General features: G+C 41.2%; 1 protein-coding gene across 1 annotated transcript; it reads right to left on the reverse strand.

The window, feature by feature from the left end:
* Nucleotides 1–3,384: 3,384 nt before the first annotated feature.
* Nucleotides 3,385–11,156, reverse strand: cunh1orf53 (chromosome unknown C1orf53 homolog). The gene is made up of 5 exons (XM_010795613.1): nt 11,141–11,156; nt 9,283–9,429; nt 8,816–8,985; nt 6,445–6,546; nt 3,385–5,369 (listed from the first exon to the last, which is right to left on the reverse strand). Exons 1-5 carry the CDS (start codon nt 11,154–11,156, stop codon nt 5,298–5,300), a joined length of 507 nt encoding a protein of 168 aa, XP_010793915.1. The 3' UTR covers nt 3,385–5,297.
* Between the last annotated feature and the right edge of the window lie 7,230 nt (nt 11,157–18,386).

Here is an 18,386-nt window from a genome sequence, read left to right on the forward strand (position 1 = left end):
TTTAACTGCACTGGACCCATTGATAACAGACTGTCCCAGCTTTAATTCCCTTAAACTGTAGCTCAATACAGATAGCTGCTAAACCAGTCATTTACTGGTTGGAATATACTTCATTACAGCTGCAAAAAAACAAAACATTTTTAGTACATCTTTTTTTAATTACTTTGTTTCATAAAAACTATTTAAAAAACTGCTTATCATACATTGTAGAGCCCAAGATGAGACCGTCTAATGTTTTATCTAACTACTCCCAAAAAGAAATCAACTTACAATGATACAAATAGAGAAAATAACAAATCCTAACATTTGAGAAATAAATGCTTGGCATTTTTGCTTGATGACAGTTTTGGTCAAAATATCATAACACTATTATAGTATATTAACAGTATCGTTTTGAAAACCAGTTGAAATTAGTTGTTGCTGTTCTAAGATAGGAGATTGAAGTAACTTAAAGTGTGTTTGAATTTCAAAACAGCCAGATTAATGACTTTAAGATTCCATCCCAGTCTAAGGATAAGGGATGCTATGATGTACAGAGTATGAAGCCCGTACAGGGAAATATTAGATTTGATGCAATATAAATACAATGGACTTGACTTAAAAGTGAAATAGAGGCAGACTAGTTCAAACCTGGTCAAAAGCAGGTCCTCAGGTTCGTCAGACAACCCATGTTAGCCTATTCACTCCAAAAACACAGGTCAATCCTACACATTGTGTCAGCCTGAATGGTAAATTAATATGTAAACAACTCCTAGCTCCGTGTGTGTGTGTGTGTGTGTGTGTGTGTGTGTGTGTGTGTGTGTGTGTGTGTGTGTGTGTGTGTGTGTGTGTGTGTGTGTGTGTGTGTGTGTGTGTGTGTGTCAAAACATGAACGTAGCGAGGTCACCACCTGAAAGGTCCAAGGGACTTGTTCCCTCTCTCCATTCTCCCTGTAGGGCCCGTCTGTCAATGTAATAGGGAAGCTGTGGCTCAGTGGATAGTGTGCTGGACTTCGAATCAGAGGATAGCAAGTTCGAGTCTCACTGCAGTCAGGATGTCGTTGTGTCCCTGGGCAAGACACTTCACCCCAAATTGCTCCTGTGGGGATTGTCCACAGTACTGAATGTATGTAAGTCGCTTTGGATAAAAGCGTCTAACAAATGACATGTAATGTAATGTAATAACAAGTGAAAATCAGAAAGGGGTGCGAGATGGATTGCGCCTTGTATGTGACTGTGCAAACAACTTGTTTGCACAGTCACATACAAGGCGCAATCCATCTCGCACCCCTTTCTGATTTTCACTTGTTATTACATTACATTACATGTCATTTGTTAGACGCTTTNGGGGGTAGAGGAGGAGGAACAGAGGGAGGAGTGAAGCACTGTAAAGATGTAACCAGTCACATGAGCCTGGGTGGGTGGGTGAAACATCCTGGAAATATTTACAAACACACAGTGGACATGGTTTCATGAGGAAAGGAAATATATAAAAAAACCTAAGCATGGGTAAAATGTGCCTTAAACTCTGTTTTTATAGCCAACACCTGGCATTAAAACTCTAAAGGGGGTTTAGAATGATAATATATAAAAACTCAAAAATATCCCTGTTTAGAGGCGTCTCAATCCTCACACATTTATTTTTTTCTTCATTTCCATCCATATTTTCTCTCTCCAGCTCTTTCTCCCTCACTTTTCCCCCTCTCCTCCTCCCCGCTCCTTCCACTTTCTCTTTTCTCTCTCTTCCAACCAACGCTCCCTCTTACTACCACTGACAAACACCACCCCCCACCGCCCACCGCCCCATCCCCTTCTTCCCTCCACCCCTACTTCGATCTCCTCCTTGCTCTGCTCTGCTGGAGCTCAAATCACAGCCCCGGTCCCTGGCAGATGGAGGATAGGAGAGAGAAGCTCTTAACTAGCCAGACTGAGCCTCTGCTCTCTGCACACCAACTGCTGCCTGCCTCCCCTCCCTGCCTCCAGAACAGCCCCAAAAGCAAACCTCCACACCCCCCACCAGCTCCTCTGGGGACAGAGTATCCTCCTGGGGAATGGTGTGCGTATTAGTCCATATCTGGCCACACTAGAAAGGACATGGAAACATAATAGACGGATGTTCTGTATCGCTATATAACCTTATGGGGCAAAGCGCAGAAGACTAAGGCGATGCTTGTATATGTTGTTATACTGTCAAACACTCCCTTTCTTTCTACTTCAACCATTCACTGAAGAGTGAGTCAGAAGGAATCACAAGTTAGAGGTTAAATAGTGTAAAAGCCACAAGAAAAGCAATCACATGCCTTCTCTTGTTAGACAAGAAATCCTGCATTGATGTAAAAACAGGAGAGAAATAAACAGGGCAAAGTGTTCCTAGGCACTTAGGTGTCTGCTTCTGCCCCTGACTCTCCTTTTATCTGGGCTCATCTGGCAGCCACGACTTGGCCTGGCATGAGCCTGACCACCAGTTGCGGTCTGAAGGAGAAACTGCTCCTCCGTGCTATTTGCAGCCCTGTCTGTCCAAAGGAATCTGGTGCGCTGACTGTCACTCAGTGGCCATGTGTGTTTTTATCACTAATTCTACCACAGGGATCTGGTTGTCCATATGACCACTGTGGAGGCTGCTGCCCCGAGGCGAGCTGACAGTGTGTGTGTAGCAGGACCAGACGTTGATGTAGGGGCTGCTCAAATGCTGCTTGAATATCAAGACACACATGCACGTACCCACGAGCATGCACACCAACAAGTACATAGCAGTGCCCGGCCAATTGCTTAGACTGATGTTCCTTTCAGCCATCATACGGCTGACACTCAAGTTTCCCCCCCCCGCCCAACCCTATGTCTGTTCCTGGCTGGTCTGGCTAACAGTGATGGAGACACTGTAACTGACTGTGGTCGGGGCCATTGGCCGCAGGGCTGCTGTTCCTGTTTGAGATGGATGGGGGGGTGGGGGGGCTGAGGGAGGGAGGGGCTACTTGGCCTGTCAACTGGTTGTGACTAGAGCCTGTCTGGTCACAGTTCCAAACTGGACAGCTCTCTTTTTCTCTGCGGCTAGTGCCATCATCCTGTAGAAAGGCACACGGTCTATCTGCCACTCTGCTCCAGCACAGCATATGTTCCTGCTGAAGGTCAGAGATGTTCAGTCCAAAATGCCTGAAATAAACACCTCACATGTCGGGTTGGCTGTGGTAACTTCAGAGCACATCTGCACTGAGGGAATACCATGTGTGTGCAAATGTGGGTGTATAGGCTATTTGCCTATTGAGAGATTTCTTCAATTTTCATCATTCTATGATATTGCATAATACAGCCAAAGTCAACAGAATGAATTTGTTCATGAGGTTGATTGCCATTACAGTTGTAAAGTTGTCAGACACAATTTAATAAGTTGAAAACAAAAAAAAGACTATTAAACCAATTTATAAGCAAGACAAATACAAAAGATGGCTGTCTTTTCAATGCTCTCTCATTGTGGAAGTGAATGACATGCTTTCAAAAAAGCACAATTCAAGAACATGCTTACTGTTTCCAAACATACTTTAATATGATAATTGTCAATGGTGTCAGGAGGTTTTTCCAAGTAACTTTCTCCATAAATCTTTCAAAGGGATTGCTGTGTTGTTTGTGTCTCAGTCAACAACTGATAGGCAAGAACATGATTTAAAAAAGGGAAAAAAAAGCATTTCAAACTGTGCCATCACTGGATCGGGAAGACGTGGAGGGATGAGGCAGACATGAAAGTTGGCCTATTTCATGGTCAGGCTGCGGGACCGCCGAGGCCCTGAATGGCAATGCATCTACTTTAATGTGACAGACAAGTCCCTAGGCAAAACCCGCAGAGCCGCGGCAGGCGAGCGGGCCCAGGTACTTGATGAGTGTGACACCTTCACCGTCCCGCTGTAGGAATGTTGCTGCCGCACGCTCCGCTGCCTCGGTTTAGAATAACACCAAATACATTTGCCTCTCATCCCGCCTGACGACGCGTCCCCAAGAACCTGTCCTCCCCAGCACTGTTGGGATCATGAATCTCCTTGTAGCCGCTCACAGGGCTTTTGTCCGATCACTAAGCACTTGCCTTTGGGACCCACCTGCCGAGGGAAAATGTGGCTGCGCCAGTAGGCGGCTGCGACAGGACTCCGCGGCAGACACATCCTCTCATCCCGACGCTGTTTGCCCGATCAGGCGGAGACAGGCGAGTGTGTGTGGCAGGTTCACAGCCAGCGCCCGGAGGCATGGCGCTGCCTCCCCTCATGCACTCACAAATCAAGTGCCACATCTTCCCTCAACATCTCTCGCACGCACAGGTATTGCCGCATGAGCGCTTGACCTTAACTTGTACTATTACTGTGGGCTACACAGTGCGGTGTTTAGAGCAACCTTTATTCTATATTGGCCTATTAGGAGCCACAGGGTGCTCTGATGGAGTAAGCCTGTCTATGCATGTGTGCGTCTAAACAAGCTCGTGAACATGAGCTGATCTATTGCAGTGCTGGGATAGGAGGGCCCAGGAGTTCATTAGGCTGCAGCACAGGAGAGCAGCCGCAGGGAGCTGAGCTGGAGCCAAGTGTTGCCAGGAGGCTGAGCTGGGAGTCCGGTGGGGAGGGCTGCTGTTGATGTCCATGGCATGTTTGTTAGCAGCCTGATTCCATCAAGTAGTGTAAAAGAAGCGCAGCCAAGTGTGAGGGCTGACCCTTGGCCCCTGCCTATTTTTAACAACACAGCGTTTCAGTCAAAGGTAGACAGTTCAGGCGAGCACTTGTGGAGTGTAAATGATGCTAATATTCATACAGTCTTACATTTGGGAGGAAAAATAACTAGAGATGCAAAGCAAAAGAGCACAAGACTCCATCTGACTATCTGCAGTTAGTTTTGCTTATATGCCCTTTATCTGGAGGGCAAAGATCTAAAATGCTCTTTCATTTTTCATCTCCATACTCCCACAACCCTTGTAAATGCATCAGAGTAGCAGAAAACCACAAAATATTAAGTACTCTTAAAGAGAAACAAGAAATGGAGCTCAAGGCATTTCATTGGACATTGGAGAAAAAGAACTGAAAGATATGGCAAAACAAAAATGTGATTAAAGACTATTTTATATGAGGCTCTAGTGAACAAATCCTTGCTCCTCCTCCCCCGTCTTGTGAGAATAATAATAATCCTGAGAATAGTTGTGATTCACTGGAGGTAGATATTGCACAGACAGTACCCCTATTTCATCATTTAGTACACTGCTAAAAATGACTCCAAAGTAGTCCGGATAATGACAGGCAGAAGATAAGCAACATGTTTTGTGTTCCATTCTGAACAGGCATTTTACCTTCGTCATGCATAAAATAAAGTATTAAATTGTTTCTTCATTGCAGGGTCCTTCACGTTGACTTGGCCATATGGACACTAGAGGAGAAATTAAAAAAGAAATAGTCATATGTGGAGTAAAACATCAGTCACACAGAGAACAAGACATGGTTGTAAGCTTTCAAGAGAACAGGATGAGGTTAAAAGAATATCTAGGACTGAACCAGACACAGGAAGAAAGGACGACACATGTCACCAGGTCACAACATAGGTGAAGTGAGCACAGGTATAATGAGGGTATAATGTTATGATCAAATCCATCCCGTCTATATCGACCTACATTTACAGAGTGTGGTTTGATTTTCAAATAATAAACCTAAAGATGTATGTCAACGTTAAAAGTATTAAGTATTGAGAAGTTTAACACTTGTAGGATTAGGGGAAATGATGTACTGTTTTTCCATTCATCTTTGAGACCATATTGTAACTGGTAAAGCTTAAAAATGGGTCATTCACTTTGTGAATAAATGTTGTTTGTTTGGTGCAACATACAGTAAGCGATGTTTGTAAAATAAGCACAGAAATAACTATTTAAGCCTTTTATTTCATCAGTAATGTCTGCAAAAGTAAAACCACTGGAGGAAAAAAGGATTTGTTTTTTGAGGGATCAAATGTTTTCATGCACCAAGCAGGCCACATGCTGTGCAGCCCTTGTCTGGTTTACATTAGTAACATGTATCATATCAAATGTAGCAAGCCTAAAGCTTAGTGTTCACTGAACATTAAAGTACATTGTCAAACTGAGTAAAATGATTTACATGTGCTGTTTGAAAAGAAAAAACATACAGAATAATGGACCTATTGAAAATAATAAATGATTGTCTTCGGCACCAGGGACAGCTGATGTTCAGATGCTCTTGTCAACCGGCCATGCATATAAACTTGTGCTATTTTGGGAATAAGAAATGTAAGGCTATTTGATCTTTAAGAAAACACAGGTTAAATCGAAGGCAAATTGACATATGGAAACTGGATGGATAAAAAAAAAAATGAAGAGGATGGGACAAAACTAAACATACCACTGAGGCCAGATGAAAAGAAAAAACATGCTGTGGAAAAACAGAGTGAAGTGGAGAAACACACAACCTGGTACACAAGAAATCAAAGGGCTCACATGTCTGCACGCACTGCCACAGCATTTCCCTCTCTGAAGTTGGGCATACTCTGTGAACACCTTGTACCCACTGGAAGGGTCCACGTACATCTGCTTCTTTGTCTGAACAGAATGAAGAAATTATTATTTAATTAGTGTGACATACAAACACATGCTGGTGTGTGACCCCTGCATACATCACCATATACCTACATGTACATATCTAACACAAATGCACAGGCGGGTATACTACTGAATGTGAATATATAGAGACAGATTGCTTTGGGTCAAGGAGATGAGGGAATGGAAAACCTATGTGCATACAAACAGATGCAACATGGTGAATCTCTGATTTTACTAAATAATTAGTGCAGCTCTTTTGTAGGTGAAAATCTGCAATGAGTTATCAACTGATCTGCATCTTGTACAGACATTTAAACTCTTCTGTACGTAGAAGAAAACACTGAGCTACTCTGCCATTCCTTGGGAAGTTAGAAAATGTCCTCCTTCAGTCTGTTTCGAACTGAGAGCCCACTAGTTGGTGAGCTTTGACAGGCCACAAAGGGAAAAAGCCCCCAGGCCGTTTGGTGACACAGCCTGTCATTTCACATGGCATTGCAGGGGCACATAGTGAAGCTGGCATAGCAGGGCCCCCTCTGTATTGTGCTTTTCCCACCCAGGCCTTACCACTCTCCTCAGGTCGCGGCCAACTTGCCTCAACTTCATCCACACTCAGAAGCACAATATTTACAACAGATAAGCCTGGAGGCATGAAGATGACACCTATTCACCACTGTCATCACCACTGAGACACACTATGTTTGATGGAAGAGCAAGGAAGATTTGGTTGAATATGATGGATCTGACAATTACTTACATGACAGGTACTGTGTAGAAACACTGAGTAGGTAAGCGTCTAAGTAAATCAAAATTGTTTTTTTACAACTGTAATTTTCCTAAAATATATCTATGGTGCATATATTTGCACCATAGATGTGTAATATATTGACAATCCCTTTGTGATCCAGAATATAATACAAATTGGAAATTACAATGAAAATAAGGAAACCTTGTATCAAATTTAAAATTGCAAATGACAGTAACATGTAATTATACCAAGGACACATTGGGGGGTTTCTAGAAGAAAAAGTGAACAATGGCTCTACAGGTACAGGACAGTTTTGATAAACAATAATACTATTTTATACAGTACTATTTGTACTAATAGTATTTGAATTATTGTGAAATTCACATTTGGTTTGTTATTTGAAGGAGCATATCACTTGGTAAAAATTAAAATGTACCATGGTGGGCTTTTAAAAAAAACATTCAATCACCTCAAGGTAGTCAGTCTTCTCTACTAGATTCTCATTATTCATAATGCTTAACAGGCAACATTTTAACTCAACACAAATAAGTAGATACAATATTGAGTATAGCTCAAAAAAGAATTGCTACTGAGCTTGCATATATTACATTTGTTTTGGTAAACAGATGAAGCATGTGAAGTTAAAATACCTGTTTCATATTTTCAGTGTAGCACTACAATAGTGACAGAATGCATACATGTTTTTTTGTTGACATGGTGTAATTGTGTACAGCTAGACTCTAATGCAAACAGTTGAGAACAACTCAAATAGGTTTGTGATACCATCATGATTATAATACTTCTAGTTAGCTACGATTCAGTAATTGATATTATTTATTGTTCAAAGACAGCTATTTGACTACATGCTTTGCATTTTCAGATCCTACATTGAAAGATAGTTGACCAGCATTTGAATACTGTACAAACAGCAATGTTCTGAATGAGAGTATTGTACTCAAAGTATCTTTACATTGTGGCTTTGCTACTTTAAATAAAATCATCTTACACATGCCAGAACTGAAGTTAATTAACTCAGTAGAGAATTAAAACCAACAAATAACCAGAGGAAGTAAATAATTACATTTAATGGGAATACTTATGTAAGTAATACATAAGTATTCCCATGTTATGCTACTTTGTACTTCTACTCCACTACAATTCAGAGGTAAATATTGTACTTTTACTCCTCTACTTTGAAGATTTTGATTAATGATGTGAAATATGATCAACACTTGAATAAAACTGTAGTTACACCTGGAATAACATTCAGAAGCTACCCTGCAGTATACAAAGTCATTACAACTAGCTGCACCTTTACCAGCTTTGATAACACTTTAATGCATCAATAATTATAATCAAAACATGATATATTATTCTGAAATGGGCACATTTGCATAATGAGTACTTTTGGCACGTTAGGTTTATTTTGATGCTGCAAATAGCATATCACACACTGTTGTAATTAATCATGTGATCAGATTGACATCAACATGGGAGCAGTGGGTGGGAGAGTGATGGTCTCACCTCACATGCCTCTCTGTGGGCTCTGTGGATGTCCATCTCTTCCTCTGTGAACTTTCTTGCAGGGTGCTCGTATACAATGCTGCATGTTGTCAGCCCCTCATTGGGGTCTGCTCCTCTCCTGTCTGCATCGGACTGTAACCTGGCTCTGCCTTTCAGTCGCTTCGAGCTTTCTTCAGATAGGTTCGGTATTGACATTGTTAAAAGTCGTTTATTAAACGGCACATGGAGGATAATCAATCGGCAGACAAAAGCTTTACACCGGCGGTAATGTTGGTGAAACATGACCTGTAAAAAATAAAAGTACTACCTACTGGAACCGGGTAAAGGTTAAACTACTTTAAACTAATCACCTTGCACTTGAGTGCAAATAGATATCCAGGAAAACCGCGCATATAATCAAACACAAAAACGACTGATTATATCACATTGAAATATGTTACATGTTTACTTTTGCGTCCTCCACTCACTTTTTGCCGGTTTTCCCTCTACAGGAACGTATTTCCTGCTTCGCCTGGTCACATGACATGTGACCATGCCACTGATCCACTGGCTCTCACAGCGCCACCTCTGCTGCTTCACTGCAGCCGCACGCGCCCCGTGGGAGGATATGTAACCTAAAACAACAAACTACATAAAACACCAAATAATGACTGACAAATATAATAGTTTTGTGAATCATCACCTCATTACTACATTTAGTTATGCGACTACATATAGAATGAAATAAATTATTAGTGATTTAACAATGACCAACACAAATCTTAAAGCATTGGTGCACTATTTTCTTATAAAAACACATCTCATTCACTCCCAAAAAGCACTTTGATATTTTACTTAGCTAAAAGTAGCAAACATCCTCTGTAATTAAAAGTGCTATTATCTTTTTTCTGCTGTATTCTACTACACCTCTATGATATGCCATTTTAAACCTCCTGTTCTTGTATAGCCTAATTTAAATTGTAAGCCTATACACTATCCCTAAATTCCAAGCTTTGCCCTCCTTGGGAGCAATGCAAACAAAGACACCTTCACATAATATAGTATAGTGACTTGGACAAAGCACTGCAAGGTTGATGAGTGGACATTAATGAGTCCTCTCAAGGTTATCCACCGCTGTAAGCCACCTCTGATGTGTCTACAAATGAACTCTGGGTAATGAAACCTGACAAGTGTCTTTTGACTGACACTGTGGGGTCAATGCACCCTAAGACAAATTACACATCAATGATAATATACATATTCATGCTTACGATGAGGAACATTGTACACACAAAAAACGCTAGATGAATAAAACAAGATTATTTTCTTTCTTTAGTAAAACAAGCTGAAATGTAAGATAATGCATAATGCTTTACAAGTTACACTTTGCACTGAATGTTGGGAAACAGTGCAAGAGGTTGCAATTGCTGTTACTTGTGATGATATTTCGATTTGAGTTTAATCATGTGCACCTATAGGTCAAATGTTTGAAGCAGATCAGAAACATATTTCAAGGGATTTAAAACAATGGAACATCATATTGTCCTTTTTTTCTATTTGAGGTTAAGATAACTGTGTTCCCTGAAATGTGATATCTCACTGGTTCAAAATGTCCAAGACTCTTAAGGGCTTTATCTATGTTTCTGTTTCTGTTTATGTGTGTCATATTGTGTTTTTCTTTTTTGGTGAGGCAGCAGCCATTATCATTTCATATGGATGCCTGAAACAGCATGCCCCAGTCTGCTGCCACTTAATTACCTTCCAGTCAGCCTGAAGAAATCTGGCTGGGATCCAGGCAGACTCTCTGGAGAGGAGAGAGATGTACATAAGCCATTGGTTTCAATTTACCATGGGACACATATTGCATAAACATGCAAACAATAAAAGGAAAGTCCACCCTAAAAAAGGATTTACATGGCACTGCATATTTATGATGAATAAAAAGACATCCATGAAAAAACGAATAATATTACCCTTAAAAACGAAATTAAAAGATTTTCAATGCTAATTGATCATGTCACCAGGTGTCACTTTAGGGCGCTGGTCAACCAATAATTAATTTGCTATAAAGCTTATGTAACTGAATTATGTATTGCGACTTCAGCATTTATTTCATGGATGGACTACTGGCGTCTAACATGGTTACTGTAAGTAGCATTTACACATGGCACACTGTTATTATGCAGGATAAAGTCAAGTGATCATGCCAGTCTTCTTCAACTTCAACTGCCCCCCACAGTCTGTGTGCACTGGAGCATTTGGGGGTTAAAAGCCTTGCTCTAAGGCACTTCTGTGGTGGTAATCATGTAGAGGCAAGCACTACTGTTTCACTTTCCCCACACATACCATGGCTGACAGACATTTAGTCATAAGCCTGTTTTTCAAAGCTTCAGGCTTTGTTCAAATGCAACTTAACGCTGGTTAAGAAATATGAAGGCAAAGGCTTTTCAGAAGCTCTGTTTATTTTAAATGAAGTTACCCATGATACATTGTGGTCATTGCTCACTCATCACGTTAAACAAACAAATTGCGTTGCCTAGCTATCAACTGGTAAATAAATGTATGCATTATTGTTTTAATTTCATATAAAATCTTAATTTTACCAGCTAAGCAACCATATAATTCCTTATTACATGGTGAAGATCAACAACACATCGGGTGTTAGTAATGATGCAATGATTGAACACATCACCATGGATTTAAAATTGGGGTGGACATTTTTTGTTAAATAATTTCTGACATTTATTGGGCAATTTATAAAGCAAACTATTAATCCAGAAAATAACTTGTAGACTAATCCATAATGAAAATACTGAATAAAAATTAATACAAATATTACTTGGTATATCTAAATGTATAGGCAACTGTTTGCTATGATGTTAAACATAATAACTTAAAAATATATTTAGAGCAATGTTGTCTTTGTAGGTTGTTAGTCAGCCCTTATGTGGCCAAAACTTATTGTAATACTCTGGAAGCCCTCACAAGGACTCCTGATGGTCCCAGGACCCCACTTTTGTAGCAACTGCTAAAGGCTACCGATGCCACAATTACTCAACGAATAATACAGTCTCGTAGGGAAACCATTTTTTTTTTAAAGCATGAATCACACGGCTGAGGTCTGCTGTGTGTATCCTGCTGGTTACTCATTTCAAGTGGAGCAGAGATGCTTGCAGGCAGAAGAAGCAAGGTGCTCATCTGACGCGCTGACGTCACCAAATCTTTGACAGCACTTCCTGGAGTGGTGTTTGTTGTGGGAAATATCCGCCGTGGTGCTGAACTGTGGATTCAGGCTACATCTAACGGCAGAAGGACGGCACAAACTCCCACACTGTCCAACCTCCAAGCATGCGGTCGCGGCAACTTTCGAGAGGTGTCAGATAAGGCAGAAGAAGTGACGGGTGGGACTGAGGAAGGTCGAACTGGAGATCCTTGCGGACAGCCAGGCACAGCCACAGCAGAGCCGCCGACAGCACGGAGTTGTCGCGATGTTGTAGCTAAACCATGGACAGCAGAATAAAGTAAGACCACTGAGATTTCTGTTTTTTAATCCCCCCTTTGCTGTCGCTCATTGATATAGAGCTGTCGAGCTAACGGCTAATATGTGGTCCCCGGCTCGCAGCGTTAACTCGCAGCTGAGTGTGAAATACGGAGGAATGTTGGCCGTAATTCGAGCCTTCTCCAGCCGTGGATTTAACCGCCAGCTGGCTCTAGCATTTGGGTCATTCTGTTGCTCTGTCCGTTAGCTGACCACCAATTAGCCGCTCCGCTAACCGAGCATACAGCCGTACATAGGGTATTACATGTGGACAGGACACCCAGCAACAGTGTCCTGTGACCAAAGTTTGTCCAAATATTGCACGTTGTCCGATAAGATAACTCCTCATTCTTACATAAAGCCCCACCAGCTTTAGCTAATATGCTCGTATTGACGTTGTTCGCTATTGACAGTGTGAGTCACGTAAAGTAGGGCATGTGCACTTCATTGATGTTATACTAATGCACATGCAAGGGAATTCAACACAGTTGCTACGTGTGCTAATGCTGAACACACACTTGTTGCCCATGGTTGTGTGTGATAACAGCTGCCACTTATCTCCCCTGAGTAAACAGTGTTTTGCTCTTTGCAGGGAGAATCCAGAGAGAACATTTGATCTGGTTGTACAGGTGGCATGTCCAAGATTTGAAAATGAAGGTAGGTGATGATGTAAATATTTTCATTAATAATGTACTGTCAGTCTGCCAGCTGCTTGGTACAGACAGGTGAGAGGAAAACGTTTCTGAACCCTTTAATAACTTTCATAATAAATGATGGTCAAGTTGAACGACTCATTGATTATGTTCAGTTAAAACTATTTACATGAATTATAAATCATCAAAGTCGTTTTATAAGCCAAACACGCCCATCACTCACTGATTCCACATTTTAAAATACATACAATTACAATCAGACAAGAACGAAGAAAAAGATAGATTAAGACATTGCCTTTGGCTTTATTAAAGTGTCATCAGCATTTCTGACATTGGTAGAACAAAGGTGACTTTATTAAAATAGGTAATTGACAGCAAGAAATAGAGTAGAATATAATTATTTTGTAACATCTATCAGACTGAATTTACGGGTTGGTAAAACTAATATTCAGCTATTTTTTACACTTGGCCATTCATTTATCAAGCAAGAATGCCAAAAAGCCTTTGTTTCCAGACCCTCAAAAGTTTGAATTGTCCCCTTGACTTCTGGTCAATTTTGATGGACATTTTCCCCAAATTCCTTACTAATAAATGTCCCTAGTAAAAAAAGTTTTTGTATACTACACAGTTGTTAGTTGTGGCTAATATGTATCCTGATAAAGATGTCTTTGTTTTTTTGCCTCAAGTTGTATCCTCTTGTAAGCCATGGGGCGGGAAAATTACTGTTTGTTTTACAGTAATTGTGAGGCTGTACAGAGGTGTTTTTGAAGTGTTCTAAGAAAGGCCATGAGCGTCACAGAACTGCCCTACATGACTGAGTCTGGTTTTTCCTGCACAATGAAGGCCATCATTATGTCTGGGGTGTTATTATGTGTACTCCAGAGTTAACTGTCAAGATCCTAACGACTAAAGAAGGTTGACGATGAGTTCAGCTGTTAAAGAGATGTAAGCTGCTTTGAGATCTCTATTAGTGTTTTGCATTTGTCATTTATTTCACATCATTTCCAGTCTGCTCTATTCTGTTATTGAGCATGACCACAATTTAACCAGTGCGGGCATTTCTCTTGTAACCGTGACCCCACACAGATTGTTTTAGAAAGATCACGCTTGGGTCAGCAAGCTGCATCAACCGTTCTGCTGTTTGCAGTGGTCAAACATTCCTGCAATGGAGGCCCTCACAAAAAGTGCTCAGACTAGTCTCGGAAATGACTGTGGCCAATGAATAACAACACCATATTCTGCCTTTTATTAATATAGGAAAGAAAGTAACCTATATTTCACATCAATATCAAGTTTTGCCTATAAGTTAAATATCATGTAAAAACATTTTCACTGCATATTACACCAGCTGTCTTATTTTGCCCACTCAGTTTTGACGTTAAAGAGGTGTTATGTGGATGGTTCACTTGTGCAGCTGCTGAGCTTACCAGAGTATACTGAAAGTTGTCCTTGGATGTACATCTGATATTGGATTTTAAACCAACTCATAAACCACCGGCCTGCACTGTAATAACTGACTTCCCCCATGTATGATCCGGGGTTAGACTCATATCCGGACTCCTGCTCCCTGGAGCACAGCTACAGAGCCATGTTTGCACACTCCTCAGGTCAGATTGAACATACGAGTTCTACTCAGTCATGACTGAAGTGCCGTCTCTGTCCTGATTGGATGTAAGACGGCATTGTTTTGTTGTAGATGTGGACAGTCTGACAGGCGAGGCTTAGGGTTGTGGTGGATTGTTTTTTTACAGGAGAAGTTTCGGATAACCATTTAAGGAATGAGTCACTTCTCCCTGAATCTGATCAATTTCCCGTTCTTTAACTTGGCTTTAGCTGCCATCTGCATGTAATGAAACGCTTCTTGAACGCTAAAACTGTGCTGTCATTGTGCTAGGCCTAAATGGAACGGATTTGATAGATGTATACATAATTTAGGCATTACAGTTTACATTTGGTAACACATGCATTTGTCTCAATTCTGTGTTGCTTACTTTTAATATGAGCTGAAACGGTTAATGCTATGAGTCATAACAGAACAGCTTTGACCAGATATGAAACCTCCACAGTCACTCACCGCTAACAAGAGCTGTTTCTCCTACAGCCAAACTTTGAGTCCTTTGCCAAAAAGCACCACTTCATATTCACACATTTATCTTACCACTAACTCACAGAGGCAAACAAACAACAGTGCAACCATGATAGACTATAATTAAATTGTCATAGCAACATGGTGTAGAACATTTGAGCATTTCGAGGAATGTTAGAAGGTTTCAGCTTACTCATATTTCTCAAAACACTTCCTCACAGTTAAGGGAATACAAGCTTAATTTTAGATTGATTTTGGCTGCATCCCTGTTTTTGTGTTTCACTCTATCATCGATCCAGTTTGAAGCATCGTGCTGTAAAGTGACTGAAAGGCTTTCCTCTTGAAACCTTGGTCTGGTGTGGGTAGGGTTTTGCTGATGCGGCAACATTGTTTTTCCACCACATCCTGGTCCTGCAGGTCTGAAACTACAATGCATGTGTGACAGTATGGCATGATTCCAAACTCCCCTTTGTTGTAATCACAAACAAAGTGCAAACTGAGACACCTGTAATGTAGTCAGTAAATATAGCTTTGCTTTTTCTAGATGGCCAGTTCACCTTTCCTATAACTTCCTGTGTTAAGTGGTTTCACATCTTAAGCAGTCAGCGATATGTGTGCAGACAACGCCCACATGTTTGCACACAGGCCTGCAATAAGACATTTTTTTTAAGGGTTGTTTTTCAGTGACCTTATTAAACCAATGGTCTAAGAAAAGATTACTCTTAAAAAGTTTACATTTTGGCAAGTAATCACAATTTGTAATCCTGCAGTACAACACACAAGTTGTGAATAATTATGTGTAATTGTTTACATATTGTGTGGCTTTTTGCTGAATATCAAGCCACAGAGTGAGTGTCAGTTTTGAAGCACTGCCCACGTCCTATAGGCGTCTGTGTAAATCAACTGGGTGGCTCAAACAGGATGTGCCAGCTCACGATCCTTGGTGAATAAAAAAATGAGAAGAAATGTTTATAATCTACTATAAATAATACATATGATATAAATGATCTGATTCTGACAAATGATTATATATCCATCCCTTGATTGTGAATGCTTTTTACTTTACTTCCCTTTCTCACATTTTTGTCAGTTATAGTGAGTAGTATTGAATGTGCACATACATAGTTTACCAGAGAACTCGACAGGACACCTTTGAGGAAACTGTTTTAAATATGTATCCCTTAACAAGCATTGCTAAAGATAGTCCAAAGGGGCAGTTCCCAATTCAGCTTATTTTGTCTTAAATATTTCCAGTAATAAAAACCAGGCAATGATCCAATCCAACAAAAAAAATCTACTAAAATAAACTTTGTCTATCTTTGTACTTCTTTGTAAAGTGATCACATTTGACAGATTTGACTGTTAAGTACACTGCTGTAAGCAAAGCCTCGTAACACCTCTGAAGATCTCTGATGTTTAGCCAACAGGGCTATTCAGCTACTCTGAATAACATGGACTTTGCTGCTTTTGATGCAAGACCTTTTAGCCCTAACTGACATCCAGTTCCAGTTTTTGTCTAACTGTGGTCAAGGAGAATACTATTTGTCAGTTTTAAAGCATGTCATTTAGTATAATAAACTCTTCCAGTGTTCTGAGACTGTTCCCGTTAGTCCCACTTTTTTCTCCAGTGGGTAGATTCTTGTCTTTTGGAAAATAACATCAGTAGCGCAGGTAAGAACAGAACAGTACAGTCCATCACCTCACAGCTATTATTTATTGCACATTAGTTATTAAGATTTGACGTGAGCATCAGCAGTGTTGCTGGGGAAAAAAGACAAGAAAATAATGCTCCCAGCTACAATGGTGGCAGTGTTTATATCTGGACTTGGCCCCACTCTTCTAACCGTGGATGTGTCGATAGATGACAGACACTGGCCCTTTTTCCTCATGCAGGTCCATGGAGACCTGGCCTCCCTGTTCAGCCGGAGCTCAGTTCCGCTTAGCTCTGTTGGCTCAGTGCTCTGTGGATGCTCGGGCTGTGAGCGAGCGTTGCCTGAGAGCGTGACTGGCATGCTAGCTACTAGCGGCCCTGGCTACATAAAGCCATATTGATGTGCTTCCAAGATGCTGCCAAAGCTAGCAGATGACGCTAATGCTGCCAAGGCAGTAGGTGGGGACAGATGCTACCTGTCCTCGCCCGCTCCCTCCAGCCAGATTGTTCCAAGTAACAAAGCAATAAACTTAATAGACTGGTGTATCAATGTTACTGCAACATTCATGCTGCAATTAGGGGGGAACGATTTACTGTTAAAAAAAAAAAACTTAATTAAGAGCAGTTTGGCTAGAGCTGATGCATACAGGACGACAGTCTTGGGTTTAAAATATGGCTCTGGTTCTTGTTTCTGCCATTTGCCTTACATGGTGTTTCTGTGTACACTTAAGTATCTTTTTTATTCATTGCTCCCTCAGTTCAAAATTACATCTCAGATGAAGAGAGAGCCACAAGCGATCTAAAGGATTGTGAATGCTTTTTCCATGCCTCACTACAGACTAGCATCATTACATTCTACATCACATGACTCCCTCTAGCCTTAGGCTGGAGCCACATGAGGACGATAACGCAAACGGACCGAAATCGATATCAAAAAAGTCTTCCGTCCACACGCAATAGGCACCAGAAACGTGTCCGTTCACACGAGACCGCTCGAAAGCGCTGGAGACGCTGTAGTACATATGCCGAGCCTGTAAGTGGCGCTGTACTCCTGCCATAAAAGCAGCGAAGAAGACTTCCCGCACATGGTTGCCATGGTTGCCCTTCTGTTTATTCTCCGCTGTGGACGCTCTGGCACTTTTTCTCCCTCCCCGAGGCAAGCGTTTGCTCCTGCTGCAATTCTCTCCGGTAGTCCACCAGCAGATGACAAACACCCACCTCTCCGCCTCTTCCAAGGGACAAGGGCACCGTGCGGCAGAGTTTCAATTAGATTTTTTTTCGCCGGTCAACATGTCCGTTAAAGTTTAAATCTTCCGGACAACATTTGAAAAGTGCCGGTCAAAGGTCTTCTTTGTTATTTATTGAGCTTTAAAACAAATTGATAATGACTTTATATAATAATATAAGAATGAAAACGGAGCCTCGCTTTTCCTCCCCCTCTTCTGACAGCCCAGCAGCTGATCTCTGAGCAGGAGAGGTGGAGAGAGGCGGGGCTATTGCTTCAACGTTATCAGGAAATGATCGTATCGTAAACACTGAGCCGTTTGGCCCCCCAGAGCATTTCGTCCGCAGATCTACCCACCTTGGGACCCATTATCGTTATCGTTTTCTGCGTTTCCATGTTGGCCTCATGTGGCCGAACCGTCTATATCAGTGTTTCTCAA

The sequence above is a fragment of the Notothenia coriiceps genome, unplaced genomic scaffold, assembly GCF_000735185.1.
Source record: "Notothenia coriiceps isolate Sejong01 unplaced genomic scaffold, NC01 NC01_scaffold00037246, whole genome shotgun sequence".
Lineage (NCBI taxonomy): Eukaryota > Metazoa > Chordata > Actinopteri > Perciformes > Nototheniidae > Notothenia > Notothenia coriiceps.